Below are 19,549 nucleotides of genomic sequence, written 5' to 3'. Positions count from 1 at the left end.
AGGAGCACGCTGGCAAGCCTACCCACAGATGTTTTGAACACATACATATACACATAAACATGCGCACATCCATCTGATAAAAGAACAGCCCTAACTGAGTACAAAGAAGTCCTCCAAATATTTAGTTCAAAGACTATTTTTGCAGCAGCTTTTTCACTCTTAAAAACCCCATGGATTTAAAGTTTGCTCCGAAAGCAAGCGGCTCTAATGAACATGTTGACACCACTTCAACTATAGCATTGTGAACAGCACCACTAGAATATATACGTATACACACTTGAAAGAAAAAAGGCCCCCTGAATTTATGTTGCATATCATTTTCCAGTAAAAGTTAGAGGTCAGAAGGTTACCAGTTTCTGCCTCAGCTCTGAAACAGTTTACTATTCCAGGCCCCATTTTTACTAGGCTATACTTGCGATGAAATCAGCAACTTTTCTTTAAACAATAAAGTGTCTCAAATACTTAAAATTCTATAAAGAGATGTTATTCACCATGTACGTTAGGTCCATGCATATAAAAAATTAAAATATACTGGTTTAGTTTAAAAACTAATCTTGTTAAATGCAGACTTTGCCATGCTAATCAGTACTGTTCAACCTTTTTTTGGAAACACAATTCCTTTGTTGTCTAACAGCACTTGAATGAAACATGATCATAAAACCAGATTTAAAAGTATATACCTATTGTGAGTTCAGAGTCAACTTCAATAAAGCACTCTCTTTTATATTCAGATTAAGGATCCTTTTTAAATTTTAATTGCATTAAATTAACACTAAATCCACTGCAGTTGGTCTCTTTAGAAAAAGTATGAAGTATTTAAACAGCCTCTCAGAAAAAAAAAAACAGAATTTCAGCTTTTGAGACTTTGGAGCTTCTGAGTCAGCGCTAATCATTTGTGGTATGTCCCACTTCACTTGCACCAAGCTTGTTTCGTACTTGTCTGCTAAATCAGTTGCTCTGGCCTGGCACTCAAACAAAACATTTTTGCATTCAAGTAAATTGGAATTGAGTAAAAATAGTAAATAAAAGCACTGCTCCAGATTTTGTAAAATGGGCCAGCTAACCACTTTACATGCAGCAAAGTTCTGATAGCATCTTTGAAATATTAGCAGGCATTTCTGCAATCTTAATTACATTTGCTTTTGAAGATTTCATCTTTTAACCCATTTGAATGAAGGGGAAAAAAATAAAAAACACCAACTTCTCATTGCTTATTTTTATTAAGCATATTGCAAATCTGGTACATATGTTGCTCTAACACGTGCCTGCTGGCAGGGTCAAAGAAATAAAGATGCCAATCCTTCTTATACGAGGAGATGGTAAAAAAAGTGTCAAAAAAAGGAAGATGGACCTTTCTCAGCACAAACCCCCTAATAGCCAAGCACATTTCAACATTGGAAAGAGAGTAACCAGTCCCTGAGTGCATCAGTGACCGCTCACCAGCTAAGCAAGCATGAGGGCTCCATTCCTACCTTGCTCACTGCTGTTGTCCCCGCTGTGTGATGTGTGTCCCCCGCTGGAAGGTCCGGGGGTTCCCCCGGAGCGCGTTGATGCCGTATCATCGTGGTCTCTGTTCCAGGAGGGCTGCAGGGCCCAAAAAATAAGAAGTTAAAACCTAAGATGGGGAAGCAGTGTCCGTTTCGCATGTTCCTGGGAGAGCGGTCCCTATGCCCAGACCTGTGGGAAAAGGGCTTCCAAATACATCCCCCAAATTACTCCTTTTCAAATAGCTGGATCGCCTCTCCCCAGGAAAAATGATATACTCTGGAATATGTTTACCATCTAAATAACCCCGAGCTTTATTACCATAGAAAACAGAAACATTCCTGGCAAGGCGGGGGGAGCAGGAGGAGAGCCAGAGAGCGAATCGCTGGCACTGGGCTCCAACTATATTTTTAGCATCCGCAAACCCTCTGGCGTATCAGCCTGCTAACTCCGCAAAGGCGGAATGAGAGCGATGGTCGAGAGCAGCAGCGTTTATATAGGCCTCCCATTCCTCATACGAGGCCAACGTGGAAGAGCTTAAAGACTTTGCTGGCAATTAGGCCTGGGTCCATAATAGCCGAGATGTGTCAGCTGTTTGCCGGATGGTATATGGCAAATGGACCAGGCATGGGGACAAAAAAGAAATGAGAATAACAATGGCTTCACATAGGCTGTGTACACTCAGCCCCATGCAGAGCCTCCTTGTACTATTGAACAGAAAACAGATGTTGCTTCTTATCACTGGGTGCATTTGAAAGTAACATTCAGATAGGAAAAATTGGCTGTAAATTAAATTCTTAGGGAAAACAATCGTGGCAACACTCCTCCCAAGTCTCCCTTTATCACCAGAGAAGATTTTAATTAGCTTTTAGTACTAGCTTTTAAAAACATCACAGAGACTCACTGGTCATCCTGCACGGCCTTCTGTGCATAATTGAATAGTTTCTTCTTTATCATGAAGCAATATTGCCCACTGGAAATTATTGCCAAAAAGAAAACCCTCTTGTTTACAATGCACACACATAAGTCTATTGGTTTTAAATCATACCACAATACAAGCCAAGTCTGTATACTATTAAAGTTGACTGATACTTCCAGCTTTTTAATAAATCTACCAATAGGCTAAAACCTTGCCATTTAATACAGCATTCACACATAGCCGAATGAGATTTAACGTGATGCAGATGAACTTTTCACACACATGCACAGACACGGAGAAGGAAAATTAAGACAAAAAACTCTAATCTGAGACAGAAGATAAACAGGATTAGAAAAGCTCAACTTTTTTCCAGAAAAGAGAAATCTCTCTTCCATTTCTTTATAATCCTGGTTACAGCCATGATACATGATTACAATTAAAGAAAGCAAGGCTCAGAAAATACCGCATGAATATTTTAAACCAATTATTATGCATATTCCTTTAAGAAAAAATAAATAAAAAGTGCTAATTGATCTGGTGATTCTGTGATTGAAAGAATGATGTGTGAACTGTGAAAGAAATGCTTTTTTTTTTCAACAAATACGCATTCTCAGGCATACCAAAAGAATGCTGTAAGAGGTAATCTGGAACACATGCTCAGAATGCAAACAGTTAATGCATAAATTTTCAGTTTGTACAACTGCAGCTTTAAAAGAGGGACTTGTTTATTCAGAGCTCTGCAGAAAGAATGGTACAGCACCCAGGGGACAGACAATGCCAAGCACAAAGCCCTGGTGCCTCAACATGTAAAAGGATGTTTTTCTATGTGCTACAAATCCCACTTGAAAATATAATTAGAAGGAGAAAATGGCAAACTATTGCATTAACTGTAATTGAACAAAAGACCAGCAAGGCATGTGGGAGGTTGCAGGAACCCGTGGGAGTTCCAGGATGCATCAGATCCTACGAGTGACATCTCCAGGGCACTCTCATTCTATTTATGTTGTCCCTCACTACTATTGTTGACTAGTGAGCTGACTTGTAATTAATAGAAAAGCTGCAGATAACAAGGTAAAATATAGAGCGCTGCACTAACCTCAGCAGAAATGTTTATTAATCTGATTAAGAATACAACTCCGAAGGCTGGGAGGGGAGGGGAAAAGAGTGGGGGGTGCAGAAAAGAAGAGGCTCCGGACTGAAGAATTATACCGTGTTGTGCAGGAAACGGCCCTCCTTTATGCAACAACAGACCTGATATATTCACTATCTTTTAATGAGCTCCCCTGATTTATTCAGCTCTGTTCGGTTCCCTCCCCCACTTTTCTACTGTGCGGGATGTAGATTAATTCAATGCTTAATTGTTTAGTAAATTCAATTTTCCACATTCTATTCTGCATAGCTTTAGCTAAGGTTCTTAAATCTTCAGCGGCGAGCCCTGAGCCCAGTGTTTGTGATCTGTGCCTACCTTTTTTCATCACCATTTTTCTTCCTCCACCACTTAATTCACCATGAAAAGATTTTCCTTGCTGGAAAGTCTGATTCCGCTATGATCTGTGAGGCATTCCGATTCATTGCATTTTCATTGTGTTGAGTCTTAGATGCTGGGCTCCTCTTTTCTCACAGCTATCGCCACATTATACAGGCACTCATGCAAGAAATGTTGGATTCCACCTCAGTTTATCAAAATTTTGTGCATCCTAGATGTTTACATTTCTGTATTCAGAAGCAGGAGTTAATATTTTCCACCTAATCTCACTTTTATTAAGCTATTATTTTTATGGCCTGTTAAAAACGAATCTGCTTGGGATACTCCTAACTTTTTTTTTCCTGGCTGCCTCCATCTATTAGCATTTCAAAAGTATTTGTATTTAACTAAGCATCTCAAGTCTTAAGAGACTAGGAATTACATCTTTAGTCAGTTTATTAAACATGATGAAAGATTAGCTATCAAAGTTTGTATGCAAATTCTTCAGAGATAACCGTGTTGAAAGCTGCATTATTTTTTCAGACAGACGCTACTCAGCCTCTGTTCCAAAACCATCTCTCTCCACCAAGGGAAGATAGATCCAAAGGACAAAACCAAGTGCAATTTTTCTTCTCCTGACTATTTCAGCAAAGATCCCCCGTCCACAAAAGCAGGGAGCCAAGTGTAACATTGATCTTATCCTTTTTTATAATCTTCCAAGGAACTTTTAAGACAACAAAGCCTCTAAACCAACTTGCAAACTCCCGATCCTCCAAGTACTTTTACATTAAATTGTTTCTGACAGGGACATGCCAAATATTATTATTTTTCACACTATGAACCACCTCCCTCTTTTGCAGAAATACTTCCAGCACTAGTTATAGAGAAAACTCTGACAGTAGTCATGACAATCTATTCCTACACAGAAATAGAAATGCCTCACTTATTTATTTCCCTTCTCCAAGAAGTTGCGGTTTAGCACTTGACAGGGCTCCTCAGTGATGATAGTGATGTTTTTTAAACTCACTGTACAAAGGCTGCTGTAAACAGGAATGAATTCCACGTCACTTTCTACATGGAGATACTGCGTTCCCACTAATCATGGGCTCACGAAGAGAAACTAGAAGACTTGCTCCCCATTTCTGCAAAGGAGCAATGCCCCTTGCAAAAGCCACCTGGCTCGCAGGTTAAAGCTGAGACCTGAGCTTGGCCAGAGCCGAACAACTTGGGATGAGCCAAGGGATCTCTGTGCCTCAGTTTCTACAGCAGGCACAACAAATAATCTTCAAAAGAAACAAAAGGGGAAAAAAAAAAAGGGAAAAAAAAAAAAAAGAGGGCTGCACTTATCTACAGCACTGATATTGTTGGGGGATTAAATTAATTAGCGACTGTAAAACAAGTAGAGTTCTTCCAAAGGGAGACTTTAGAGAAGTGCAAAGTAATATAAATTAATCACTCCATTACGTAGGCTGGCTCATTCCAGAGGAGGGTCTCAGCCACGTGGTCATGACAATACTGTATAAATAAGGATAATGGCCCATTATGACTTGGGCTTATACATTAGTCACCATTTAGCCAAGAACAGACACTGAGGTATGGACTGGGACTCACTAATAATCCTTTCTGTAGTAACTTTAATCTTTCTCTTCCAAGCTCACCCCTGAAACTCAAAGCTTCAGCCCAAATCTTTGCAAAATCAAGAACACAAGAGCAAAACTGAGAATATGCCAGCAAAATTGAGAATACATGAGCAAAATCATCACGGGATTTTGAGGCTGGGCTCTAAGTTCCCATGATTTAAACTGGTTTTGCACCACTGCCTTTCTCATTGGTCAATAGTTTCTAGTGCCAAAACCATGGTCCGGCTAGTGACTGATTCGAGTCATGGTCGCATGACTGATTTAAAATAAAAGAGGATTCAGGTGTCCTAATGCTGTACCACTTTAAGGGCAAAAGACCTTCTACAAGGGATGTTTTATCTTATCCCATGGCATTCAAAATACATTTCCTGACTTTTGTTTTGGTTCTGAAGCTTGTTGAGTATTCCGATACAAGCCAGGGAAAAAAAAAAAAGAAGAAAAAGGAAAGAAAGAAGGAAAGGAAGCAACAAAAATGTCTGTGTATTTAAGTGATCCCAGAAGCACCAATTGGCTTTCATGACTATTACCAGGTGCTTCATCCACTTGGGGGATGTGCTGGGCTGAAAAGCGTAATCCCTAGAAGGTACCAGCACAACAGCCCCATCAAAGGGAGGACCACATCTGATGAGGCCTCTGGAGTAGTTATTGACTTATGTCACAGTGAACATCAAGCCTTAATAAACAAAAAAGCTACAGACAAAATTATATGGTTAATGGCTAAATTGGAGAGTCAATATAAATAACATTACATACACTTATTACGGCAATCCAACAACAGCTGGGCTTTGAGTCAAGTTAACACTAATACACAGTGGGGAAACCATTGCTTTCTGCTTATATTAGAGAACAAAATGGATTTTTTTGAGCACCAAGCATGTGGAAAGGCAGAGAAAAGAGGTCCTGGTCAAGGAACAAAAGGCTTGACCGTAAGTACATAAATAAAAGAAATCACTTTCTATTACAGGTGATAAAAATTGTACTCAGCATCTTTTGATATATATCTTCCCAAAAGTTTTGTGAGCACAGCCCTCTTGTGGGCTCATTTGTGTTTGTGTAACAACTGGAGACAGGGAACGGCTAATTCTTTACCTGTTGGACAAACCTTCACTCCTCAGGCTATGAGAGAATTGGCTGTAGGTATAATCATTCATCCCCTCGCCCTGGAGGAACTAAGCTGCTGCCAGCAATTTGTCAACATAATTTGGGATTATTGTTTTCCTTCTGAAGTTTTATCTTATTTTCTTTTCCTAAATTAAATACTTATTCATTAGGAAAAAAAGTAATGCACTACGTTTTAAATGTCCTTCAGATTTTTCTCAACTCCTCCCTTTTAAAAACCTTCCCCCAAACCTCTTGAGGATAGTGACCCACTGTGTTAGGAAATACTTGTGCTCACTACAGGCAAGAACTTCAAGTGAAAACGGGGTTGTTTCATAAAGGCATTGCATACGTCTCCTACAAACTTAACCCATCTATTTAGCAAGGATTTACTTTTTGCATAGCTTATCCTTCTGGTTGTTGGCTATACTGATGTCCCCAACCTCGCTTGAGCAAAACATTCAATACGGCTGCTCAATACCTTAAGTATATAATCCATAGTACCGATGCTGAATCTAGAGCTACACGATAGACAGACCTGCTCTTTGCAATCTACAAGCTCTATCCCACTTTACTTCTGGAGGGCATGGCTAGGAATAATCCACAGGTAGTCTGCTTCCCACACAGCATAAAAGAAAGATTTTAAATGCTTTCCTAATTAGGAAGAAAACCTTGAAAAATACAAATTGGTAAGCAGAACTAAAAATATACTTCGATAACGTTCAAAATATAATGCCATGTATTTCCTAGATTCTACACACAAACATTGTTTATTACAATCTCAAGTGCAGACTTTTGAAGACCATGAAATCCACAGTCGTGACTACCTTGATTTTTCTGACAGGATCCACTCACGGCTTTGCCATCTGAACATCTCCTTGTAGGGCTAACTGATGCTGCCAGCCAGCAGCCAGTAATCCCACCTCCCAGCCTGCCAAAGCCAAGCAGGGACATCATGTGCATACAACCAAAACTAAGGGAATCGAATAAATGATATGCGCAAGAACCTCAAAATACTGCAAAACAGTTGCTTTTTGGTGCAAATAACTCTTCCATGATCTGCCTCATGCAACATTGATTCAGAGGTGAATTATTTTTAATACAACATCACCAAAGGCACAAATACCAGGTTCGGATGGGAAAAGGGTGCTCCAAGTCTACAGAAAGAAGGTCGCTGAAATGACAGACAGGCAATAACTCCGCCTGCAACTAAGCAGCACAGCAAGGGTGACTAGTGCACAGATGGAAACCTTTGCAGCGTTAGAGGCAGCAGGGCATGTTGGACCCAAAAGCAGAAGAAATTCTGCATGGAAGTCTCATCTCTGACCTGGATTCCCTTCCTAGCCCCAGAAAAGTCATAAGCTTTCTATCTTTAGTTTCCCCTTATTTCAAATGAGGGTAAAACTCTTCTCTGACTCTTTGCAGTCGCATAGGAAAAATAATGCTTAAGCTGTCTTTATGCATGCAACATAGGGACATTTCTGAGACAAACAGATAAAAGGAAATGAGAGTGGGTACCAATGCAAATACCACAGATGATGCAAAAGTGAAAATAAACAGGACTTCTACCACTTATTCTCGTAAGGCCAGGATTTCAGCTGGAGGGACCAGAGTCACAACTAACATTGCACAGTGCAAAGACCATCAAACCAACATCCACCAAATAATGCTAGCTCTCTCCATTAGCCATGCTGTTGCAATTCATTGCTGAACCTACTCAAGTTCAGAGAAGGAGCTAACATCTTTGCGCAGCATGAATGTATACCCACGTAGATACTGCTAACACAGCGAAGCTTTCCAATCCCCTCTGTACCCTCAGAGCATGGAGGAGAAGAGGGTATGGCAGGGAAAGGACAGGAAAGGGCCTGAGAGTCCTAAATTCCGGCTGAATGGAAAAAAAAACATGAGTGTAAAAGGGCAGGGTGATAGCGCTTTCCAAAGGAAAAAGAATAATTAGAAGCAGCAAGTATAAACCACAAAAAACTAAAGGAGAATAAAACGGACAGACTGGGTGGGACACAGACAAAAAGGAAGGGGAAAAACCACAGCTCTTCTCTTCCAGGAGGCACCAAAGCTCCATCAGCTCTGCAGAGGAAACACTTTCGGAAAGAAACCCCACTTGTGTGCGTTTGCATGCACACAGGGTGTGCATGTTCACTGCTATGCAGAGACAGCCTGGGCTGTGTTCTGCCAGAAGCACAGTCCCACCACTGTCTGCCCATGATGAAATCAAACCTGCTGAGCTTGGGGAACCATCTCCAAAGTCCCTCTATGGGAGACAGGACTTAGAACCACCCAAAACACCTCCACAACAACAAAAGCCAAATTCATTTGCTCAGTTACTCCTCTGGTTTTGCTTCTTGCATTGGTGGGTGCTGCACGGGGTAGCCGAGATGGACACCCATGAAGCCTGAGCAGCAACGGTCTCAATCACAGCTGGCTTACATTTGATTGACCTTACTCCATTCCTCAATTTTTATCTCAGCTCAACAGTAAACACTGGTTGCCCAGCCAGGTTAACTGAGCCAGCTGATGGTGATGCAGGGTTTTTGTCTCCCACACAACAAACATTGGCTAGTACTTTCTATTTAGAGCAACCCTGCATTGTAAACCTGTCTCCTCCCTTTGATAAGAGCCGTATCGCTAGATAGCATTAATCCCCGTCCCTTTCTCAACACAAGGAAACACAGCTTCGCGGTCAGGGTAGATAAAATCACTGTTCCACGTAGATTTTTTTAAAGCCTAATATCGTGCAGAAACATGCACAAAGTCAGCCCCAAATGACACCACTACCTCCTGAAGGCTGGTGTGCAAGGCTTTGAGGTGTGTTAATCCTCCTTGGCTCCTACTGAATTTAATAGGAGTATTTTCCACATCTTTCTAGACCAGGAAAAAGGCCTTCAGAGACAAATAAGAGTTTCCTGTTCAATATTTCATGTAATGATTCCTCCAAAGGTGTAAACAGGAAAAACGCCTCACCACTTAGCCAGAAAATTAGCATCTGCCTTCCCTTCCTTTTATTGCGCTTATGTGTTTAAAGTCATTTACAAGAGGATCTGCCAGACACCCAGGTCCGACTGAGACACCACAAGCTGTCAGATGGCTGGCTGAGGTCCTGAACCTGACTTGGACAGGCAGATTTGGGGTGAGAGGGAGCCCTCAACTTCTCCCACCTTTATCCCTTCTCCTCTACCAGGGGCCCAGCAGGCAGCCTTGGCAGCAGTCGGTGTTTCAGAGAGATCTGCATTTCCTCCTGAATATCCGAGCGCAGGCAAACAGCAAGTCTTTACTTATAGCAAACCCCAGATATTTAAGTGCTCCCCTTACAGATTTTGGGGGTAGCATCTTTTGGCAAGACAAAATCAACCCTTTAGGGCACCTGCTTCATATTTTTTTACATGCGCTTAAATGCTGGCTCCAACTTCCAGCTTCCCATCAGCCCAACCGGGGCTTCTTGGGGAGAGAAAGCACAAGCACAGCCCTCACTCTGCCACAGCCGTACTTCATTTCAGCTCCATCACAAGCAAAAACACCCAGCGTATGTCACAACTATCAAATGGTCTTTTAAGCTAACTGACAACAGACGCCATTCAGAGTCAGCGTATTTTGATTACGGCACATTGTTAAAAGGATTCAAGAGCCCGCTCGCCTCGCAGTGTTGTTCAACACCAAAATTAAATTGCAGTATAATTAGCTAAGCTCCAGCTACACCTTTTCATCTGAATGGATGTGATACCTGCACAGGCTGCGCTGGGCATAAAATATGTTCCTGATTATAAAACGTTTGCTTAATCTCAAGGGTGCCGCCTTGTTTTTAAGGCTCTCTGCAAGTCACGCACTTTGGTACGTGCTGCCCGTTATCTCCAGAAGGCTTAAAACTGGAATCCCTGTGATTCACATTTTCCAACATTCATGGCCAAACCCTTCCACAGATCAGCTCCTCCACGTTCTACCCTTTCACCACAAGCCCAATCTACAGCGAGGCAGATGCGGCCGAGTGGCCTGGCTCTGTGAGCCATATGCCAGCGAGCCAGCGGCCACAAAACACACCGAGCCTGGGCTGCGGAAGCCAGAGGACAGCAAGCTCCAGGGGTGGTTCACCAGGCTGAGGTGGCCGTGGCTCCCCAACGCCTCCACCCGTTCATTGAGGAACGCTCCGAAGCACGGCCGCTGCCAGCGTCACCCAAAAAAGTTGGACTGCGAGGTCTGTGTGGCCTCGCTGGGGCTCCCAGGGAGGTCTCAGAGTGCCCAGTGAGGCTTGTAGCAGTGTAGGGCTCACGGCATGGCATGGCCCCACATGGACCCGTGCCTTGGGATGGGCAGACCTTGGGACAGACAGACCAGCCCCCAACCCACAAATGCTTCTAGTCAACCCCACAGCTCTGCTCCTTCTGCAGAAGTTACTGCTGGCACTGCCACTTGTTCCATCCAGTGTTAAAGTTTATCCCCTCCCTCCTTTAAATACATTTTTAAAGTGCTAATTACTCAGAACACAGCAGAAGTGGTTAAAACCAAAGCACAAAGCTACCAAAAGCAACCTTCAGCCTTTTGTTTCAGCATAGTCCTTCCCCAACAAACATTTTGCTTTCCTTATACTATTTCTTTAAACTATTCACAGAGTGAAATAATTAATTACTTTAACATATCACTTTTTATTGTTATCAATCTCTTATACTCTGCTATCACTATATGGCATATAAATTAAGGTATCAACCCTAGGTATCAACCCTACCTGATTATATGGGAGAAGAAGTAGAAAATCTCAGCTCCTGAGCAACTAATCGTTTCACCCCAAAACCTCAGCGACAGACCTGGGAAGAGCATCCGCATCTCCCCTCCGGTCTTGTGTCACCATCGGAGTGGTATTCCCCACCCCTGCCCCTCCAGCATCGCTGTATCAGTTCTCACCCAAAGGATCTCTCAAACACTTGTTACTGCGGACCAAACCCCAGCTCAATGCACACACTTGCATTTAAGGACAAAATGAATCCTCCCTGCACATACTAGTCACGTGCATACCATCGCTCCGGCTTTACGGAATAGTAATGAAAAAAGAGATCCCTCACAGGGGTTATACAAACGTAGCAAGAGGCATTCGTACATACCACACTCCTTCTACAAAGCCATGCCACGAAGCACTGCCACGGGCCTCAGGGACATGAGCAAAGCACGACAACGCTCCCCTAGTAGGTAGAAGCCACGCTAGTAAAACTGGTTTGCGCAACAGGGAGGAGGGCCAGGAGTCTCCTGGGGTAACACAGCTGCAAAATCCTCCGGGCAGACAGGGGCAAAGCAGGGAATGAATGGCTCAAGCACAGCAGCCACACTGTGTATGGGCTGTGCCAAGCATCCATGCAAACACCAGGCACCTCTTCCTGAGCATCCCTGCAAAGAGCAGGCAGTGCAGGGAAGCTGCCTGCTGCCAATGCACCCGTGTGCTTGAAAGGCTTCTCTCCCCACCATTGTCATCCTCCTGCTGCAGTGATGCCCAGTGGCGTCACATAGGCACAGAGCCACTGTTCATGTCAAGCACTGCCCAAAAAAGCCTGCATGAACACGAGCGAGAGCACCAAGTTGTGACTTCAAACAACCTCATGGTGACACAGCTGTACCCATCACTGAAACACCGCTGTGTCCAGGATGCAGCAGAGCTACTCTCCCATAACACTACACAACAGTATGCAAGAGAAGGTTCACAAATTGCAAACCACAGGGACACTCCCCTCGTAAAAAGTCTGGCCAACTCTACCTACACAAGGTACCTCTGTGGCACAGGGGCACTTGGAGGAGCTCAGGGGCCAAGGCTACCATGGCACAGAACATCCCTGTGCCTGCACCCCATGGAGCAGGGGGATCCTCTGCCCTGGCTCAAGCCTAAAACCAAAGTGCCACCTACTGAGCCTCCAGCATTCATGCCCTCCCAGGAGAGTTTCTAGCAAGGGGCTGGCCATGGTTAATCCTTAGTTTACTGAATGGAGCCAGGTCTCGGCGAGCACGCAAGAGCTGCACCTCGGGTTGCTGCCAAGCATCAGCAAGCAGGTGATATTCCACCTGAGACCTGGGACATCTCTGCACACCCTAACCCAATAGAAATGGTAGCACGTGGACAGCCAAGAGAGGGTTCAGGGCTTTCATGTCCACAGATAAACCACAGCTTGCACTGACGAGGCCAAACTCCTTCTGCACCAGGCTTCAGACATTCATTTCTACCATTTCTATTTGCACAGACGGCCGTAGCCCTGCACCCTGGCAAACAGGACAGACAAAGCCGCAGAGTTTTTAATCTGCTCTTCCCCTCCCCTCCCTAGAGCTACACAGCCCTAAATGAAGCTATTTAAAGCCAGCGTTAAAAACATCAGTGACGATCTGACCTTCTTGATCACAACAAAACCGGACCAAAACCTTAAGACCAAATGAATGAAAAGAAAATTACAAAGTAAAGTTTGCCTGCCCTGACTGTGTGCCAGCTGCAAGAATCTTAGATTACATCGACGCAGCTTTCCAAATTTTAAATACAATAATTTTCTGTATTAAGGGCCCAGTAACTCTAATGGAGGCATAATTAGGTATTGATGCCATGCCCATATGAGAGAAGCTTGAAAAACTTAAATAAACGGTGAATGGCAGGATTAATACCGCAGCTTTTCATTTTGTACAGCTGTTTGAATACAGTACACTGCCTGTGATGGCATCAGCTGTAGCTTTACACTCGGTCATGTATTTCTGAAGTTAAAACAGGCAGTTCTTTTAAGGAAATGAATTACCCCTCTTATTGTTGGACGGTTTATTTCAGCAAAGAGTGTCTGGATATATATTTGCTTTATAATTAAAAAAAAATAAAAAATAAAAAAGTCAAAGCTGCAAACAAAATTAGCTGGCCAAATTCAAATCCCAGTGATGCTAATAAGAGAATTTTAATTTACTGCAATGGCCCTTCAGAACAGAGGAGTAAGTAATGCAGTTTTGGAGATGATCTGCCCAAGTGGGAATATCATATAGATGCCTGGAGAGTCCTTGAGAAAATAGCTCACCTCGGCTTTGATTGAAGAGGAAAGACAATACTTTGGTGAAATAGAATTCTGTATTTCTAGGAAAGGCTCCAATAGCAAACTGCTTACTAATGCAAGAAGCCTTGTAAATTTTACTACGAATGGAAGGGGCAACGGCAAGCGTGTGACACAGTGCAGCATTTGCACACACGGCTTACCCAGTGAAAAGTAAATAAATGGGTTACTTATAAGCTCTAGAAGACACCCTAAAATACCTCTAACAAAAACTCTAGCTCAGTGAATGTCACGCAAGAATATAAAACAGCTTCCAAATATATCTTACCATGATTATTTTCACCAGATAAATTAGTTCTCCTACAAGTTAGTTTTCGATCTTGGCTTTATGGCTGGAAATCTCAGCTGAAAAAAGTTAATCCAGATTTCCTCACTGTCCTTAAAAGCTGGCTTATCAGTGGACATGGAAGAAGCTATCCACGCAGGGAGCGCCTCAGGACAGCAAACCACCATCGCAAAACAAAACGCTCAGGTTACTGAGAGGAGGACGGATACCAGGGGAAGCCTAATGCTATATTCACCTGGGAAATGCGATGCCCAAACCGCAGCCTCCTCGGACAGGGTGCAGACAGCCTCACAGCCCGGCTGAGCCCTTGCCTGTGCCACCTCAGCAGAATCCATCCCCATATCCCTGCCACCATAAAGCTTCCCATTTTTTCCCCTTAGGCAGCATTAAAAACAACAAACAGCTCTTGAGCTATGGGAGCGAGAGGAGGGTGCGGAGCCCCGGTCAGGGCAATGATGACCGCCGGCGGTTAAGTGCTGCTGCAGAGGTGAATATGGCTAATGAAAAGCTTACCTAAAGCTCGCACGGAGCCAGCGCTCGGCCGGCTGGACCTCTCCATAGCGGCGGGCACGAGGCCGCCAGGACGGGAAAGACGAATTAACTAAAAGTTAATGTGGATGTTCTCATTCAAAAGAAAAGTGGCCTACTCCAAAGGGGATTAGGCTAAAGTGAACTAAGGCCACTTTACTTCTGAATGAGAGCATCCACACAATAGTGCAATGCACTTTAACTAATGCACTTTAATTTTACACCCAATCAATTTGTCTTACCTCTCCTGAGTGTCCTTGCGTGGACAAACCCAGAGATTCATCGAGTTTTTGAGGCCAGGCAGGAACCATTAGATCAGCCTATCTCACTCCCCGCTTGTTATGGGCCATTGCCTTTCACAGTTATCCCTTTATTGATCCCCAAAACTCATGGATGATTAACGTATAACCTCCCAACAGGGGGAAAAAAAAAACATTTATTCAGCGGGGCACCTGGCCTGGATTTGAAGACACTCGTAAAAGAAGTCACTTGCAAAACAAGAAGCCACCGTGACTTTCCGCAGCCTGTCCCGACGCCGGCAAAAGAATGGCCAAATTTGGGCATAAATCCATTTCTTTCCATCCTACCTTCCTCATGCCCCACAAGTTAGCAAGGAAATGGCAGTCTCTGTATTATAACTTTTAATTTTTTTAGCTAATTGCAAACAGGCTCTTTGCTTTCAGGACAAACTCAGAGGGGTTTTTAATTCACCTTGCCAACGTTTAGATTTTCAACATTTGCCCACACGTCTACAATGAATCTCAAACCACCTTTATCCAAAATCCAATAATCCCCAGAAACCACTCACTGCCTGCACTATCGCCTTCTTACGCACAACCCACGTAAGCCTGAAATCTCCACGTCGCTCTTCACCTCTTAGATACATACACGAAAAATAAATACATGAAGCCACAATGGCAACAACCAACAAGGCAACTCAATGAGCAAGCAGAGGTGATGGGGAACCCTCATGCCAAGCACCCCTTCACTAACAGAGACCAGAACCCCACCATCACCACAGAGGGGCTGAAACTTTCTAGGGATCCCCAGCAGCCTGGAGGACACTGGCCTGCAGGGATTCTGCTCTCACCTATGCTCTGAGGATAAATCTCTCTTTTTTCCATTTTCAAGGTAGTAAGAGGGAAAAGGCAACCACACTAAGCATGCAAAGAAGAGCTGAACCAACTGCCGGCAAGTTGTCTTTATGTCAGGTTACAGAATATTAGCAGTGAGTTAGACATGGGGCCATTAATCAGGGACAGGAATACTCAAGACAAAACACAAAACGTGCACTTTGGTAGAGAGAACCTCTCCAAATATTGCTGTGATTGCAGGAAAAAAACCCAACCAAACATAAACACTGACTTCCAAATTTGCCATGCGAGTCAAAGCCTGCTTGGAGCAACGGAGCATCAGGAGAGGAAGGTAATACGCCGAGGACATGAGGTGACACTGCAGCGCACCCCAGTCCCTCCTTCTCCCATACAACCCTCCCAAGCAAACAATTCCAGAAACCAAAAATGTTCATGATCAGAAACAACCCTCCTCTTTCTTTTCTTAAATTTGTTTAGATTACACAAGATAGCTCCTAACTGCACGCTCACATGACCGAAAAACCCCAGCGCAGAAATGCAAAACAAAACAAAACAAAGATTCCCTAATTTAAAGAAGCTGCGCTGGATTTTCGACGCTTTTTAGAGCGGTATTTATCAGCACTACCTATGCCTACTTATCTTGATTGAGCACAATATAATCTGGGGGGGTTTTAACTGCTAACATTGCCCATTCTGGGCTGCAGTAACCCTTTCACACGCAGAGCTGATCACCTTTACAGCTACCTGTGGACAAGCGGCCAGGGAAGACTCAAACCCTCAGCCATAAAGGTTAAGCTGAAGGTAAACCTCATTCTTCCACACCTTCCTTGCAAACCTCCAAGTTGTCCCAAAACAACAACCCGCAGTCCCTAACGCAAAGATGCCGCGAGCTCCCGCTTACAGGAACGCTTTGGGATACGCTCGCAAATGTTTAGGACGAGTTCCAGCGTTACCTGGGGTTTAAACTCAGCTCTGCTAGGTTTGATATTGAAACAGATGCAAAATATTAGGGAATTAAACTATCCTTTACAACAAAACATAACTTCCGCTTGAGAATCTTTACGCGGAAGTTAGGCCTGAGCAGGCAGCTTAAGGAAGGCAGTGAATATTACACCCAGCTGTAAGGACGGCTGCATTCGGGCTGTTGAATGACTTAAATAAAAACAAAACCCAAAACAAACCAGCAAAGATTCTAGAACTGAAATTATAAATGAAAGCAAATCTATCCAATCTCATATTTACTTAACAACCGATTTACTTGCTTAAAGAAACGGAGAGCAAAGAAAACCTTATATACCATTTCAGCCATAGTGAACGGGTCCAGAATATAAATTAACGTGTCCTATCTTTACATTAGTCTGCCAAACTTGGGCATGTTAACAGCCCCTAAATATCACAGGAAAAAAAATCACCCAAAAACAAACTAAAAGAGGATTCACTGGCTCAAGGCGGCATGAAGTCAGAGGAAGAAAATGAAATTTTGAGTCTTTTAAATGTTATTTCACTGGTCCTCCTCAGAGCCCTGCTTCGCTGTAACTCTTTTATTATGCAGAAATAAATTCTACCTTACACCCTCTGCACTGCATCTATTATTTTGATGCCTGTTCCTCCAGTGCGGGAGTACATATATGGAGGGCATCAATATTCTTAGCTCTCCCCCTTAAAACCATACATGGCCTTACCACGCGAAGAAGCCCCCCAGTAAAACAGAATTTCCCAGTAATTTTTTCCCCCCAAGACATTACTTTTGTATTGGCTGCAAGTTATAGCTAATATGTTTGAAGTATTTGGGAAAGTTAGCCCAGACATAGCAGGTCGATCCCCTAAACAACCCCTCCACCTTCAGATATGCTACATTTTGCGTTCCAGTTTATGATTCTTTCGTCATAAAGAATACATTTTAAGTAATTTTTTCCATTAATAAAAAAAAAGCTGCTGTCTGCTTGCATTTTCTTCACAGAAACTCTGCAACTGTGTGCATTAAAAAAAAGTATCTATTGCAACATAAATAGAAGTGTTGCTTTATTATATACATATATATATATGATATACTATCACCCAAGAAGGGCCATCTAAAACGCCACAGTTGCAAACATTTAAGACTGTAACAAAAATAACTGAGACTCTAGTATCAGTTTACTATCCTTCAACAATTTCCCTGACAGTGGAGTCAAATAATGTTGAATTATGGACCTTCTTACAGGAAGTCTTATTTCATGTTCATTTTTTGATCATTTCCCTTCTAGTCCCTATAGGAATTTGGCTCTTTGCCGGTTTGCCTTTAAAAGTTTTTGCACATGTAATTGGCTTGTGCATTATTAAATTACAATTTTTGTCAAGTAATACTACCATGGATTTGCTCAAAGAGCTTATTTACTGTAAGAAAATACTGTTTTGTCCCTATAAAATCTATCCTATGCTGCTAATGTACTTTATTTGGATGTGGTGGCTACTTTATACTGTGCTTTCCTCAAAGGACTTTCTAAAGGCTTTCTGCAGACACACTCTCATAGGGGAATTTTTAGCTGGGACTAGAGCACCTGGGTGCCAAGGTGATGTGGCTTCAATAAAACAGCCCCATGGCAATAGCTTAGGGTCACCTAAGAAACTCAACTCCCACTATCTGACTACAGACGGTCTTTGGGGTTCTTTTCATGGGATGCAGTTTTCCCAGTCGCATCACCCAACAGCTGTGTTTAAAATCTTTCCAGGCTCCGCCAAACATTTGAAAAATAAAACATGCAAAAGTTTGCAAAGCTAATGATTAAAAAAGGTTTATTTTGAAACTTCTGACGATGGGTGCAATCCTTCAGCTCGGGGCTTTTAAAAGTCTCTGGGCCTGCTTGATCTTGAGTTCAATTATCCCCAGCACCCCCCCCCCTCACCCCCCAAACTCATCCTCGTACTTCTGGAGCCGTAATGGTAAACAACAACTCTGCAGGTCCCACCCTGGCAGGCCTCGGGGTCGTGCCCGTGGGAGAAGGATGCTATTTTAGTGACCTATTGCCACTGAGCTAGTTAAATCACGGAACAATGGTTAGTGTTATGGGGCTTTACTTTGCAAAATCTAGCATTAGTGTCATTGCTTTCCATTAACCGCGGGACTTAAAGGCACTGGCATTGAGGGGCCTATAAGGAAAGGATAAATAAGGGGAAACCAATAAATAACACCCTCCCCCCCAAACTGTTAACTGTAACCTTTACTGCCACAATATACGAAAATGCAATTAAACCCATAATAAAAGCTTTTACATACTTACTCTTTCCCTACTCTCAGGAGCTGCAGAGGGGCCGCCCGCCCTGCCCCTCTCCCACCGCCCGGCCCTGCGCGCCCGCGCTTCCATAAACGCGCACCGCGGAGCGACATCCTCATTAGCCGCCCCACCGACAAGCACTCAACACCTTATTATTTAACCATTAGGGCCCAGATACTGCCGGCCTCGCCGGGGACGGGCTTGGCACGGGACTTCACCTGGGGCTCGAGCGGCCGCGCAAGCCCCGGTGTAACTCCCCTTCCTCTACGCGCAACCTCCGCTGCCCCCCTTGAGCCGTCCGCCCTCCCTGCGCCGCCTCATCGACCAGGAGGGTGCGGGAAGCGGAAGGGGACAGGCGCATTTTTGCGCCTTTTCCCTCCGACGGGGAATGCAAAGCCCCGCTCCGCGCGCAGCTGCGGGGATGCAGACAGATAGCGGCAGCGGGGCTGCGCATCCCGCTGCCTGCAGAGGAGCCGGGGCCCCCGGGGACCCCGCCGGTCCCCGCGGCTGGCGCAGCGCCCTTGCAAGCGGGCGGTGCCGGGGCTGAGCCCCGCGGCGGTGCGCAGCCGGACCCGCGCAACGGGAGAGGGGCCGGTGCCCGGCGCGCAACCTCCGCGCTCCAGGAGAAAAGGGGGGGGCGGGGAGGGGAACGACGACACAACACCCCTCACCCCCGACAACCCCAAAACTATAGCTTCATTTCTTTAGCTTTCACT

General features: G+C 44.0%; 1 protein-coding gene across 2 annotated transcripts in view; it reads right to left on the bottom strand.

Annotated features, from left to right (window-relative positions):
• Positions 1-19,549, bottom strand: part of MEIS1 (Meis homeobox 1) — a 103,291-nt gene that overhangs the window by 74,237 nt on the left and 9,505 nt on the right. For both annotated transcript variants that reach the window (XM_065682266.1, XM_065682265.1), the window contains one exon: positions 1,473-1,584. In XM_065682266.1, the coding sequence (XP_065538338.1) occupies positions 1,473-1,584 (112 nt within the window). The remainder of the gene's footprint in view (positions 1-1,472; positions 1,585-19,549) is intronic.

This window comes from Lathamus discolor, chromosome 5, assembly GCF_037157495.1.
Source record: "Lathamus discolor isolate bLatDis1 chromosome 5, bLatDis1.hap1, whole genome shotgun sequence".
Classification (NCBI taxonomy): domain Eukaryota; kingdom Metazoa; phylum Chordata; class Aves; order Psittaciformes; family Psittacidae; genus Lathamus; species Lathamus discolor.
Note: the sequence above shows the minus strand (reverse complement) of the source record. Positions and strands in the feature narration are given on the sequence as shown.